We start from the raw sequence: 15,317 nt of genomic DNA on the forward strand, positions 1-15,317 counted from the left end.
GTAAAAAGGCAATTGTTCTTGTCTGGGTTTCACATTTTTCAAAGAGAGAGGTGTTTGTGTTTATTACATACACAGTTGATTGAGTTAAAGCAGAGAAGAAGCAGGTAGGGTATCTTAGGTTCAAGTTTAAAAGAGGAAAAGTACGGCACAAAGGTAAGAAAAGATATCGCAAACAAAGAAAATAAAGGTCCAAGTTGTGTAGTGGACTATGCATCCAAGTATTCTAATTTCTTGGGAGAACAAGAGGTTTTTGGAAGTACTCTTCTACACAGGAGATCATGTTAGCTGTTGGGTTGGTGCAGTTGACATAGACAACATATATTTTCTTGTAGCTTTCTAGAAGGAAACACCAAACAAACCATTTCAAGGGTGTGGAAATGGGACTTTCTGGGATTTTCTAAAAGAAGACGAAACAATTTTACAGGAAGAGTACAGCTAAGAAGAAAGCAGGAGAGAAGAGTAATTTGGATTGTAGCCATGGAACTGCTGGAGGCGTTCTACCGCAGGAAGCTCCGGAAAAAGCAGAAGAAAGCGGAGCTGGGCCGGTCTGACGGGGCGCTCTGCCGATCCCCGTCAGAGGCCAACGTCAGCGTCCTGGCCACCGGCCTCATCTCCAGAGTCCTGCGGTTCACCTCCAGGTAACACAGGGCACATGCTGAGTTTAGTCAGAAACACAGAAGACATTTAGACAAGTTGGAAGCCTGGATTAGCTTTGATCTGTTCAAGAAAGGTTTTGCAGAAAGAGATTTGACATAATAAATACTCAGAAGTAAGTAAGTTAACAATAGTCTGGTGCATTATGCTTTAGTATTTGTGCAAGAAAGAAAACTGTTTGAGGATCTCTTTGTAACTCAATCCATGTTGGCTTGGATCAAACTAATTATAATGGTTGCTGGAGAAATGGAGTCTGACTTTAGTCCTAACCTTCTCATTTTGACTCATTTGCACACTGATTATTCTGGACTTATATTGTAGCACAAACTAAAACAACTACCTGACCCTCTTCTGCTTTTTTACAATCTTTAAAACATAAAGGATCTAAAGCAGAGTGTGGCTCCACACAGTTTGGGTGGGGGTCAGTTCATGGAACACAAGTAAAGTAAACTGGGGGTTTATTATAACTGGAAAGATATATGTATTTAGGACAACAAACTACATTTTTTACTTTGATATGCCAAAACATTTATGACAGGATGTGACATTCATTACTCAGACATGACATACGGACTCTGAAAGGATATCTATGTGTTGGACCCTGGTTGCTTGTGAATGCAGCGTCAGGACATGTCAGTGACGTCCAGGTTTCAAAAATGATATTTTGATTTAAAACTCTGTGGTAAAACTCAAATGTTACCACACTGTCTTCAGGCCAGTCCCCAGAGACGGTGAATATCTGCACACGTGTCACAGCCATGATAACTTGTCGAGGTATTCCAGTCACGTCCGGCTGTACCCAGGTTCCTGCCGTCCGCAGACATGCAGGCTTTCATGTCTCTGTCTCCTACTTACTCAGATACAATCTCTTCCTGTTTATCTGTGTGGATAAATACAGAACATTTCACATCAGACGAGGGAAGAGTATTGTAACCACAACGTCTCTCTTATCACAACACATTCAAATAATGAAGGTGAGGTCATAAATATTGTTATTTGAACTAAACACAAAAATGTACCAATTTAATGAATATCAGCGCCAGCGAGGCCGCTGCTTTATATTTTTCACAATGTGCAGCATTCACATACAGTACTTTTCACTTCACATTTTGACATTACATTACAGAGGTAACAGTAATCACTTTGGATTATCATCAAGGTTCATTCAACTCTTCTCAAACACCCAATTTACATTAAACGTCAATCAGAGAAGCAGTCATTTTGCCCTTTGAGCCACATGAGAGCTGTCAACGTGAACTATTTGCAGTGTTGAGTTTCAGTGACAGTAGCTTAACAATAGAAAAACATTTACTGAAGAAAAAGAGGAACTGAAAAGAACAGAATGGAGAATATGGATGAGAGGAATGTTTCTCTGTGAACTGGCATTACACATCATTTATCAAGACAAACTTAAGGACATATTGAGTCTGGATTTACAGAAAACACTGTGTCAAGTGTGCGTGCGTGCATTGCGTGAGGACAACATTTTTAATGTTGAAATTGTCTTTTTTCTGGGCGGAGCTTTTAAAAAAAAAGACTTTCTTTGAATGAGGATCTGTGCAAGAAGGAAAGGACACAAACTAGATCAAAAATAGAAACCATGACTGTGCATGAGTCGCAACTCTGTGCTCATCAACGAGTCTTTCCAGAGACAAACGGGTCCCTCAGCACATGTGCTTCTTTCTTCTTGGCCTGATGGCTTTTTTCCGTTCAATCCAATGTTTTCTTATTTTGTTGAAACATAATGTTCAACGCTGGCAGCTGGCTCAGCTACAGATGTACAGATATGGGGGTGTGATGATTTGTCAATCAATCTTGACAAAAATTAAAATAAATGTGTACTTCCCAAAAAGTCACTATTCCTTTAGAAAATGTCTCTTTTGCATTTCTCCTCTTATGTGGTTTTCTTTCATTTAGTCATTTGTTCACCCTGACAAGAAGGCTTTTCTCTCGTGTCATGTGCCGATGGTGGAACAGAAAATGACACAGAGCTGTTTATATCATGGCTGACAGTGTGATGTCCCCGCTAGCCATACACTTTCCTTGGGTTTTAGGAAGTAAAGGAGTGCGTGTACACAAACCCTCTCTCTGTGTTTCCTCTCCCAGACGCAGTGAGCCAGCGTCTCGGCCTCACTCCTGGCACTCCACAAAGCTGGGGGAGGGTCCGCAGCAGGTGGACCGGGGCGGGATGGACACCATGAGCAGCGCCTGGCACCACAACTACCACGCCAGGTCTGTCTACATTTCTAAAACAGACCACTTCGACAATGCATATCCATCGTTAGGGCCCTTGGTAGAGCTCTTTGCTAGCTGTGTAGCGATGTTGCTACCAGAGGTCAATCTGTCCAAATCAGTGCCAAAATAGAGACAGCAGCCTTTTGTATTTTTTTTATTTTGTATTTAATGGTTTTGCACCATTTAAAAATACACATACATAACAGATTATAAATGATAAATAGTGCAGGATGAGGCAAAAAACCTATTGGGATTATTTAAAGCTTCCACCTAAATAATATTTAAAAAATCACATTTGTATATAAAACACAAGATCAATATACAAAAAACTGCTTAAATTCAATAACAAAGACACATTTTAAGAACAACATATGCTATACCTACAATGTACGTGAAATGACACTGATGTGAATATGAAAACCATACAACCCAGATATCTTTCCTCAAGAACAGTTTGAGCTTATGGTCTTCTTGAAAGATAAGACATTTCTTCTTGTTTTCACATTCACATCACATCATACCTTATACTGTATCTCAGCTCCGAGCTCAAAGTCCTATGAATGATCTCTGAAGGTGTTTTTTAACTTGTTGGTACAGTGTCCATGGTGCTCCATGTGTTTTTACTGTCGCCCGCAGGAAAAAAAGTTCTTGACTGCACAAAAAAAACATTGACAAGCAAGTCATTAGAAGCCTTCTGGTTTTCTGGAATGATTGGGCAGTTAGGTTTAACTGTGATCTCACAAACACAGTGTGAATTTAAAGACTTTGCCAGTGTCTCAGCCAATCACGGTTACTCTTACACACACAGATGATTTAGTATTTTACTGAACATGCACAGTGTTTCCATTTGAAATGTTTTGAGGCGATATAGGTCAACGGACGGATCAATGTGAGGAGCTCTCAGCTGCTGTCTGTCTGTGATATGATGTGACCTTTGACATCTGACTGTCTGTGCACACGCTGTGTTTTCATTCTGAAGTGAGACTATCTGTTTGTACCAATACTGACTCCAAGATTTTACATTACACCTTACAATATGTGATTGAACTTCTTTCGGAAAAGAACATTTTCAGAATGAGAGGGCCTTTTTGGAAATAGGCCTTTTTTTGGAAAGTGAGGATATCTTTGGGAAAGAGAGGACTGTTTCAGAAAGTAAGGATCTTCCTGGGGAGAGAGGACATTTTTGAAAGGTTTAACAATGTTTTGAAAATGTTCTTCGACGTCATCTTACTGTTGGTTAAAAAATATCATTATTTAGTGTTGTGTGTGAAGCAGAGCAGCTTCAGAAGGAATTACATCACTATTTATTTTAAACAGCAGTGAAGAGAAAATAAAAGCCTATGATGTGTGTGTGTGTGTGTGTGTGTGTGTGTGTGTGTGTGTGTGTGTGTGTGTGTGTGTGTGTGTGTGTGTGTGTGTGTGTGTGTGTGTGTGTGTGTGTGTGAGAGAGAGAGTGTGTGTGTGTGAGAGAGAGAGAGAGAGCTCACACACACACACTCTCTCTCTCACACACACACACACACACACACACACACACACACACACACACACACACACACACACACACANTGTGAGTCTGTGTGACTGTCTCTGTGGTGTTGTGTGCGCGTGTGTGTGTGTATGTGTGTGTGTCTGTGTATGTGTGTCTGTCTGTGTGTGTGTGTGTGTGTGTGTGTGTGTGTGTGTGTGTGTGTGTGTGTGTGTGGTATGTGTGTGTGTGTGTGTGTGTGTGTGTGTGTGTGTGTGTGTGTGTGTGTGTGTGTGTGTGTGTGTGTGTGTGTGTGTGTGTGTGTGTGTGTGTGTGTGTGTGTGTGTGTGTGTGTGTGTGTGTGTGTGTGTGTGTGTGTGTGGTATGTGCCTAACCCTATCTTGACCTTCACTGTCCTCACTGTCAGACGGAATAGCCCTAACAGCCTGATCGTGTCCCTTCTGCCCATAACATGTTTTGGTGTCCATTTCCTGTAAATATCAGATGGTAAAGTAAAAACATTGATTAGGTTTATCATTTTACAGCTGAGCACATTTTCACACTTGCATGATATTGCCTGGAAAAAAAGTGGTCCAAGTGGCACAGTGTTGCCCTGAGGCAACGAACAAAAAAACATAGTTTTAGCTAATTAATAAATACATAATAAGTCTTTAAACAATCAAATATACTTCTTTACGTATTCATGCACATGCATGTATTTTTTATTTGAAGTTGTGTACATTTCTAATATGTTAAAAAGTGAAATGTATCTTACCAAGTGGTGGCCCTGAGTCCCCTGCAGCTTTGCTTGTAGTTAGGACTGCTCCACCCCCAGACAAAATGCCACACCCATATAACTCCATCATTTTATTGGACACCAGCATGTCAGGTGACATTGTGTATATTTAAAAAAATAAAAATATTTAGAGGGCCAGTGTGAGGTCGAAGAAAGTGGTTTGTTGCCTGAGGGCAACACTATGCCATAGGCATAGAGGGTTAAAGGGGACCTATCATGCAAAATGCATGTTTTATATAGGTATGACCCTACAATATATTATTCAAAGAGACAGTGTAGCCCAGTTTCATATCTGCATGTCTGGAAGCTTAAATGGATCTAAAACTCATTTTGGAACGCGAATGACTGAAGTTGGGGCGGACATTGTGCTCTTGAATTAAATGCTCATCACCATTGTTTTGATTAGAGTTTTGTTGGATGAGAATGGATATCCCTCTGATGTGACTGACCGTAGTGAGCGGGCGTGATCCAGACTGGACCAGGAGTTGGGTCTCTCGTGGTTCCTGATGGCTGCGTAGCTATCGCTGCGCATCGGTGGAGCTGGCGCCCCCTTCAAGTTCTCGTATGAGCTGTGGCTGGCTGAGGGGCCCCATATTGGCCCCACACTGTGTCTTTGTGATGCCGGTACACCCCCACTGCTGCTGCCACTGCTGCTGCTGCCACTGCTGCTGCCACGGTAACAGACCCCACCTAATGCACCAGGAACACAAAGAGAAGCAATGATGTCATCAGATAACAATTAGAACATCTCAAAACTATTCCTGAAACGGGAAGTTCACCTTGTAGCTCTCTGCTGTGCCCCGGCCTCCCTTCTCCCTCGCCTCTGGAATTTCTGTTGCTTAGCAATGCGGCGGAGGTGGAGCTCAGCTGGATTTCGTGGCCCCTCTGGACGTCATACACCGTCTGGGCGTAGCACACGTCCGCCTGCCGCATGTCTCCACCTCTTCTCTCTCTCTGAAGGACCGTCTCGAGAGAATACGAGCGCTCCGGGCTGAAGGAAGGCATGGAGGCCAGGTACTCTGGGATGCTGGAGCTGGTGGAGAAGGAGGAGTAGGCGGAGTCTCGCTTGCTGTGCAGGTGGTCGATGCTGTTGGAGGACCTGGAACATGACGAGAGATTCCATTTAAAGTCATGACATTGAGATATCTACAGCTCTGAAGCAAACGTCAAATGGCTGGTGAAGCTGGGCTTTATATTTTCAGAAGGCAACCGGTTAATTATACAAAAGCTTAATGCATCGTACTAAATAAAGCTCCCATGGTCCTTTCATTCTTTCCTGTAATGTCTAAGGGGTGAATTGGGGAAAATGGGTTGAATAATAATGAATAAATAATTGAATAATAAGTAGTCTCTGTGATGTCATATGTTTCTGTATGGTTGTTGCTTTATGTTTTAAGGCTTAATGTGGGCGGTTCTCAAAGTTGCCATCTTGGCGTGGGGTTTGTCAGTGGAGCAGCGATGACCCCCAATTATGCCCCAACATAAAACCTTTAAATAAGTATGACTGGTGATAGCTTCAACACCAACTTTAGTTACAATAACAATGTTCCCTTAAACAATAACGTTCCTATACAGAAAAGAACATTGTCAATTAAAGGGAAAGTGTTTCCTCCCAGATTACGTTGGGTTTCACCGTCCTGCATATATAGATTTTAGTCACAGTTTGCAGAAGTCTATGATATAAAGAAGACAGGATGGATGGATAAAACAACAATGGATTTTCACCCATGATCAGTATTTAAGTGTGAAAAAGCAGTCAACGTTCACTTATTCTAATTTACGCCTGTAGCTAAAATAATGTAACAAAGAATATTTTAATCCAAACCAGGACCTATGTTACCTATGAACCTAAGCAAGTAGTTGTGTCTCCTCAACATTAGATAATAGTTTAGACGCGCTTTTCTGTCGTTTCCTCGAGTCTTAGTGCTCAGCTAAGTCAGACAGAAGCTGTCCTCTGTACTTCCAGACGTTCAGACGGTAACAGCTGGGGGGGGTACCTGGCAGAGGAAAGCTGGTGGCAGGAGGAGTAGGCGGGGTGGGGTCCGCTGTTTGTGTGGTGGTTCTGAGCTCCGGGGTTAAGGTGAGTGGACTGGGGGGGGTCCAGGCTGTCCATGCTGCCCCTCGAGCTGTACTGGTCCGGACTCTTCCTCAGGGAGCTGCCGCCGGAGTCGTAGCCCCCGGACAGGTCTGTGGTGGAGGCACTGACATAGAGACACAACATTTACTCTTTCAGAAGGAGACTCAGAAAAGCTCTGGCAATGGGAATGTTGCTAAATTACCACACAGACTTCAAGGTCTCATATTATACTATTTTTTAGTTTTTTAAGATTTGGGTACGGAGGAAAAGAGACTGACACAAAGGGGACACATATTTATGTATAAAAGACATAACAAAAAAAGTGCATTTTGAATGATAAGAGACCTTTAAACTTAAACACAACTGTGCTTTGTGCTTTGAGCTCACTAAGGCCGATGGTAACATGCTGATATTTAGCAGGTCAAAACTCCTATATTCACATAGCTCAGTTTGGCATGTTAATTACATTTTAAATTCACATGTATCATCAGCGCTAAGCACAACGTACAGGTTAGGCTGATGGGCATGTCAACAGTACTTGACTTTTGCATATTATGGTATATATTTTTTGATAATCATCTCAATGCTAATGATAATCTGTACTGCTTTGGTAATAAAGGTTTCTGAACAGTCATCCAATAAAGCTTATGAGTGAATTGAAATACTATTTGCTCAGAAAATACTATTAAACCGTTTAATTTCCTAATCTATGCAATGAATGAAATCAAGAGGGGGTCCTGCTGCAGTGTTTAGTTTAATGTGTAAATATTCATACAGACAGGTAACAGGAAATTAGGAATATTTAGACATGATACTAACAAGATCAATTATGTAACCACTTGCATGTTTCAAAAGGACGAAAAGTCTGTGATTTGCTGCTGAATCTGCCGGAATTGTAATGTGTGTGTGTGTGTGGTGTGTGCCTGTGTGTATGTGTGTACGTCACAGTTTGACCCACCAAGTCCTTCAACCGAACACAATGCAATTACTGGAAAGGGGACAGTCTCCGTCTTCACCAGTTTCTCTGTGTCTCCACTCTGTACTCCCTGTCTCTCTTTCTACTTTCTGTTTCCTAACTTCTGTTAAAGCAGAGCTGCAGAAAGGTCACCACAAACCTTTTATTAAAATCCCCACCTTACAAACATGACACGACATTCAAAAGTGTGTGTGTGGGGAGATGTTGTCATGGGAGACCGGGAGGTGGGGGGGAGGGCATGCCCCTTACTTCAGGCATCCACGTCACACACACACACACACACACACACACACACACACACACACACACACACACACACACATACACACACACACACACACACACACACACACACAGAACACCTCACCACCACAGAACACCCATACACACCCCCCCAACACAACACACAAACACACACACACACACCCACGACACACACACACAGACACAGAAAACACAGACAGAGTTCACACACAATACACACAACACACACACACACACACACACACAACACACACCACACACACACACACAGACACGCACACACACAGACAAGCACGACACACACACACAACACACACCTACACACACCCGGACACACAACACACAAAACACAGCGCGTACACACAGACACAACACACACACACAACACAAACACAATACACACAAACCAACACACACACAGCACACAAACACATACGACACAGACACATGCAACACACACAACAACACACCACACACCACCACACACACACACATACACACACACATACACACACACACAACACAGACAGACACACACATAGCCACAACACACGCACAACACACACACACGAACACACCACACACACACACACACACACGAGGGCACACACACTAACACAGACACACAACACACAACCTAAAACACAACACACAGACAACGCAACAAAACGACACACCACACACACACACCACACATAGACACCAAACACACAACCGACACACAGACAGACAGACACAGCACCACACACCACACACACACACAACACACGACACACACACACACAAACACATACACACACACACACACACACACACACCACACACACCAACAGCATACAGCCCGGAGCAGACAGCACAACAGGCGGCACCACGGAGCCACACACGGCACACACACACACACAACACACACACACCACAGCCCCCCACGACACACCACATATTTCGTAGCACACACACCACCACACACAGACCAGCCACACCACATACACCACGCAGTAACACACGCACACACACACCCCCGGGCGCGGCACCCGCGGCGCCACACCGCGCGCGCCCACCGGCAACGCACACACACCACACACACACACACACACACACACAGACACACAGACACACACACACACACACCACATACACAACACAACACCAGAACACACGCACACAAACACACACACACACAACAGACACACATACATACACCACACCACAGACACACACACCATACACACACACAACGCGGCACGACACAGCACACACACACACACACACACACACACACACACACACACACACACACACAACATAGACACACACCAACAGACACAGGAAACATCACACAGAAAAGACACACCATACACCACACACACAAACCAGCACAACACACACAACACACGCACCGCGCAACAAACACACACACCAACATAGACACCAGCACACACATACCAGACAGACACAACACACATAACACACTCCACAGCGGCCACCGCCACACACACACACACGCACACACCACACGCCCACACACACACACACACACACACACACCACACACACACACACACACACACGCCCACACTCACACATACAAACACAAACACACAGACACACAAACAACACACACACAAGCGACACACATACATCAGCACACAACACAGCACACAGACACACACACATACACACACACACGCAACACGCGCACACCACACACACACACACACACACACCACACACACACAACACACAACACATAGACATCACACACAGACACAGAACACAGACGAGACCACACACCATACACACCCACACAACAGACACACACATACACACACACACACACACACAGACACAGACACAGACCACACACACACACACACAGCACACAACACACACACACGCACCAAAACACACACACACACACACACAGACAACACACAAACACAACAGACACACGCACATACACACTCAGATATAAGACAAAACACACACACCACACACACACACACACACACACACACCACACACAACACACACACACACACCACACACACAACACACAGACACACGACGACACACACAACACACAGACACACGCAACATACACAGCTCAGATATAGACACACACACACACAGCAAACACACACACAGCCACACACAGCACACACCAGCGCGAGCGAGGCACATATATAGACCACACCACACAGAGACAACTAACACATACACACAGACACTACACACACACACGCACACACAGACACACACAGACACGCATAGACATCGCACAGTACTCACAGCACAGCCACACACACAGGCACACACACACACAGCACGCACACCACACAACACCACACACATCACAACACACACACAAAGAAACCTTCGAATTCTATAAGAGTTGTTTTTTCCTAATTTCTTCTGAATTGTAGAAAATCCTTGTGTTCAATACCCTCGTAGTCACAGTGTTGCCTGAGGCAACATAACCAACCCCTTGTTGAGGGGGGGTCACATTTTATAATTTATATAATATCAGGGACCCCTAAGCTCCTAAAACACATGGTGAAACATTTTTTTCCTCCCAAAATAAAAAGTCATGCCATAGGGTTTTAAGTTAAATAGGTATTAATTCATTTACAGTAAAATCAACTCATTATTTTATTATTGTATTTATAAATGATGTGCATCATAGCTGATGGGCTAAGAATGTGACGGTTTTTATATATCTTTTTTTATTGACCAGGTGATATAAGTTAAGTAGTAGAGTAAAAAATACAGGTGTTTGTAAAGTACTACTTAAAGGTGGGGTAGGTAATTTTGGAGAAACCAGCTCGAGTGCGCTAGAATTTGAAAACACACAGCCGGAAAAAATCTGCCACTTCCTTACAGAGCCCCTCCTCCAACACACACGAACGCGCACATGACCAATGAGGGCACGAGATAAGTTTGTGCACAGATGGAAGGCTGACAGGCAGGTAGGACATCCAGTTACTTTAGCCGGGCCGGCTCAGATGATTGGTCGTGCTTTTTACAGAACCACGGCTTCCACAGATGACGTTTTTATATGGATTTTTTGTCAAAGCACTTCAGATATTCATTGCTATCGGGATGTTAAGAGCATTCCATGGAATATAACAAAAAGTGTATCTCGAGCCGGTTTCTCAAACTTACCTACCCCACCTTTAAACAAACAACAACCTCTGTAAATGACATTGCAATTACTTGTACAATTTAATACACTATGACATATTCTAAGATACATTACATAGCCTATTATGCTACAGTACAGTAAAAATGCAATATATGATACAATGATATTAACACATTACACTATGATACAATTAGGATATCATGATACGATAAAAAACATCTGGCAACAATATGTTGCTATCCTATAAAACTATACAATAGATAGAGTCTGCAATAAAATGCTATGATTAAATGCATTTGGATCAAATCAATACAACACAATGCAATATGCTAGGCTATGTTACCATTCTCTACGATCCAGTATAACACAATACATTATAGAATTGCCCTGTAAGGTACAATATGATATAAAACAGTTAGTATAAATTGTTGTTTTAAAATACTTGTGTAAAATGAACTTCCACTATAATGAATTGTGTTTTATATATTTTATTCAGGTCTCTGCAGAAAGGTTCCTGGCATCACTCCAGTGGCCCTGTAGCATCAAGTGCAGGTACTGTATATATCAATTCTATCTCCATGATTGTACACTTTTTTAATCTGCTCTAGCAATTAAAGGTTGCTAAAAAGCCCCAAATACAGAGATCTGCTATCTTCTTCCCCTGAATGACCCCCAACAACACTGACTCGGTTCCTCTGGTTGCAGCAAAATGCTCGTACGGGGCCGAGGGCCAGCTCCACACCGTGATAGAGAAGAGTCCGGAGAGCAGCCCCACCATAAAGCCCCGGCAGGGCGGAGGCTTTCCCAGCCCCACCTCCTGTCCTGGCCCTACCTCTGGACATGCAGGCCCCGGCCCCCAGCTCATTGTGCCCACAGGGATACAACATGTCCCCCACCATCAGCCCCTCAATGCAAAGATACCCAGTCCTATCCAGGGGCCAGGCTCCTTGGGAGGCTACCCTGCCCCCACCCAGCAGCAGCAGGGCATTGAGGGGAGAGAGGAAGGAACAACCGAGGGACGGGAGGAAAGAAGGATATCAGCTACAGAAAACGGATACCAAAACAACCCTTCTTCTTTACTGTACTCCTATCCCGTTTCTTCAACAGCTTCCTGCACTCAGCCCAGGCCTCGAGCACAACAGGCAGACAGGTAATACTATACTTTTGACAAAAAGCTGTGCTTTTAGTGTCATTACTTCCTACCAGTAGCTGTAGCAGTTGTGTAGCTTAGTGTGTAGTTCGTTCCCAAGAGTCATACTTAAATAAAATAATTGCTAAATGCACAACTTCATGCAATTTGTTGGTGTTTCCGATTCTATAATATTCTATTCTATAATGCTAACTCAGTCTTCTACCTTTATCAGGCCTCACCAGGAAGAGTCTTACTCTGAACTCTACAGACCCTACATGAAAACAGCTAGAGATCCATCAGAGGAACACACAACCCGCCATGGACCTCATGGTCAAAGCTTCCAAGGGTCCCAAATTCAAACAAGCAAGAGACCCCACAGCTTAGTGTTCCAGGAAGAGAACCAGGATTTCAATATTCCCCACATCCAATCGGCCGCTGGACACAGGGCCCCATCCTCAGAAGAATGGAGGGACCCCTGCATACCTGTCCAGTCGAGGCGAGACAGGAGAAGGTAAAGTATTGAGGAATTACTTTTGGTGACTGAAACCAGAGTCCTTCATTGATCTGCCAGACTTCTTTAGGTCAGAATTCTAGTTAGAGTATGTGGTCCATAGGAGGCTTCCAGATTGAGATATCTTTGCAGAAAACCAAAAGCATGCTCAAGGATTGTAATCTTTTAACTATTGGAGAGGCTTTTTTTTTCTTCATTAAACTCATGCACTAACATCATGCTACTAGGCACCACAACCAGATACAGCCACAACAACACAATAGCATACCCTATTTTCACCACATTTCTATCTATAACTGCCGCTACCTGACGGTTAATGGCTGTTTTGTTCATTCAATGCTTGTATGTTTTTTATGTATCAGGCAAAATCAATAAATATCAGAAATGATTTTCCCTCCTGTACTTTTCCTCAATGGTTTCTTCCTATCGCCCTACAGATCAATGGACCAGACCAGTACTCTTTCAGAGCCAGTGACATCACCTAGGCTCGCACAGGGACAGGTTCTTCCTACCCACACACCTGCTCCCCTCTCCTGCCCCCCCCCTTTTCCCAGTCACCTCAGTGACTGGGACCACCGAGAGCAGGACAAAGACAGAGAACACCCACTGACCCGTCTGGAGATTGCCCTTGCTGAGGTCCAGCGAGGCTCTAGCCCCAACAGTGTCATCTCTGCAGGTAGCCATGGCAACAGCAGCGTTGGCGATGGCAGCCAGGGAGCTGTACGCAGCCTCTCTGTCCTGGAGAAGGTCAGTCGCTTTGAGCGTCGGGAACGCACCGGGAAGCAGCGCAGTCACAGCACCACCACCGCACAGGACAAAGCCTCACATCTGAGGGTAACTCAAACAAAGCTGTGATTTGGTCACCAATTCAGCATGACTCTCAAATTGGAAGTTCTTGACCCTTGTTGGCTGTGACACTGTTTCACTGCTTGATTTTTTATGATTTTGAATTAGATGACTGAGAAGGGTCGTAACTCCCCATGTGGACCAGATGACCTCAGAAATATGCTGGAGAGAAGCAACAGCAGGACTAAAGTCCACCGGACTATGAGCTACAGAGGAGGCAGCTGTGAACACCCAAAATACAGGTAATTGATACAACTATATATAGATATAGTTACTATAATTGATCACAATAAATATTAGTAATAATTTATGACAAGTTCCCACCCTACCATGTAGGACCCCAGCAGATCCCAGTTCAGCCCTCCAGAGGAGCCGCAGCACCTTCCAGCTTGAATCCAGAGAGGTCAACAGCAGTAAAGAATTCCCCTGCACACAGGACATCCAGGACATACTGGGCCCCATGGGGGACACGTCCTTCAACAGGTCAGTCTTACACAGATCATATTCCTTTTTACAAGTTAGCATCACCAAAAAAGGACCAGGGGTTTCCAACCTTTATTGTGCCAAGGACCGGCAGATACATTACAAAAAAAAAATGGCGGTTGTCAATTTGAACTGATTTTAATATTTACTCACCAGCAGGTAGCAACAGACTAATTGTATGTAACAGCCTGAACAAATACTAGAACAATATGAATCCAAAACATATTAACAATGTTTAGAACTGGTGTTTTTCGGAAAAACGGAAAACCAAAAAAACAACGTTATTCAGTTTTTAAACGAAAACGGGAAAACAGATAAATCCACATTTTGGTTTTGTTTGTATGATTTACGGATAATCCAGTGAATGCTGGGAAAATGAGGATAAGGCGCATTATGAAGGAGATGTCCGGTCGCCAGGGTGTGTGTGTGTGTGTGTGTGTGTGTGTGTGTGTGTGTGTGTGTGTCGGTGTGTGTGTATGTGTGTCGGGGTGTGTCGGTGTGTGTGTCGGTGTGTGTGTTTGAGTCTGTGTGTGTGTGTGTGTGTGTGTGTGTGTGTGTGTGTGTGTGTGTGTGTGTGTGTGTGTGTGTGTGTGTGTGCGTGCGTGCGTGCGTGCGTGCGTGCGTGCGTGCGTGCTGTGTGTGTAGAGCTGTGTGTAACACGTAGCACAGATCAGAGTCCTTTTTACAAGTTAGCATCACCGTGAGAGAGAGAGTGTGTGTCTGTGTGTGTGTG

The 15,317-nt window shown here is 43.9% G+C and overlaps 2 protein-coding genes across 2 annotated transcripts; one reads left to right on the plus strand and one right to left on the minus strand.

The window, feature by feature from the left end:
* Positions 1-5,519: 5,519 nt before the first annotated feature.
* LOC104956236 (protein Shroom3-like) lies at positions 5,520-7,374 on the minus strand. Its single transcript, XM_010783705.1, has 3 exons — positions 7,151-7,374; positions 5,933-6,252; positions 5,520-5,843 (listed from the first exon to the last, which is right to left on the minus strand). Exons 1-3 carry the CDS (start codon positions 7,372-7,374, stop codon positions 5,530-5,532), a joined length of 858 nt encoding a protein of 285 aa, XP_010782007.1. The 3' UTR covers positions 5,520-5,529.
* A 1,033-nt stretch (positions 7,375-8,407) lies between these two features.
* LOC104956238 (protein Shroom3-like) lies at positions 8,408-14,618 on the plus strand (the record flags this gene model as incomplete). The annotated part of the gene is made up of 7 exons (XM_010783706.1): positions 8,408-8,430; positions 12,109-12,164; positions 12,318-12,762; positions 12,977-13,255; positions 13,693-14,089; positions 14,210-14,343; positions 14,438-14,618. Coding segments are annotated over exons 1-7 (1,515 nt in total), but the record flags the coding sequence as incomplete, so codon positions are not given.
* Positions 14,619-15,317: the final 699 nt, after the last annotated feature.

The sequence above is a fragment of the Notothenia coriiceps genome, unplaced genomic scaffold (assembly GCF_000735185.1).
Source record: "Notothenia coriiceps isolate Sejong01 unplaced genomic scaffold, NC01 NC01_scaffold00025655, whole genome shotgun sequence".
Taxonomy (NCBI): Eukaryota; Metazoa; Chordata; class Actinopteri; order Perciformes; family Nototheniidae; genus Notothenia; species Notothenia coriiceps.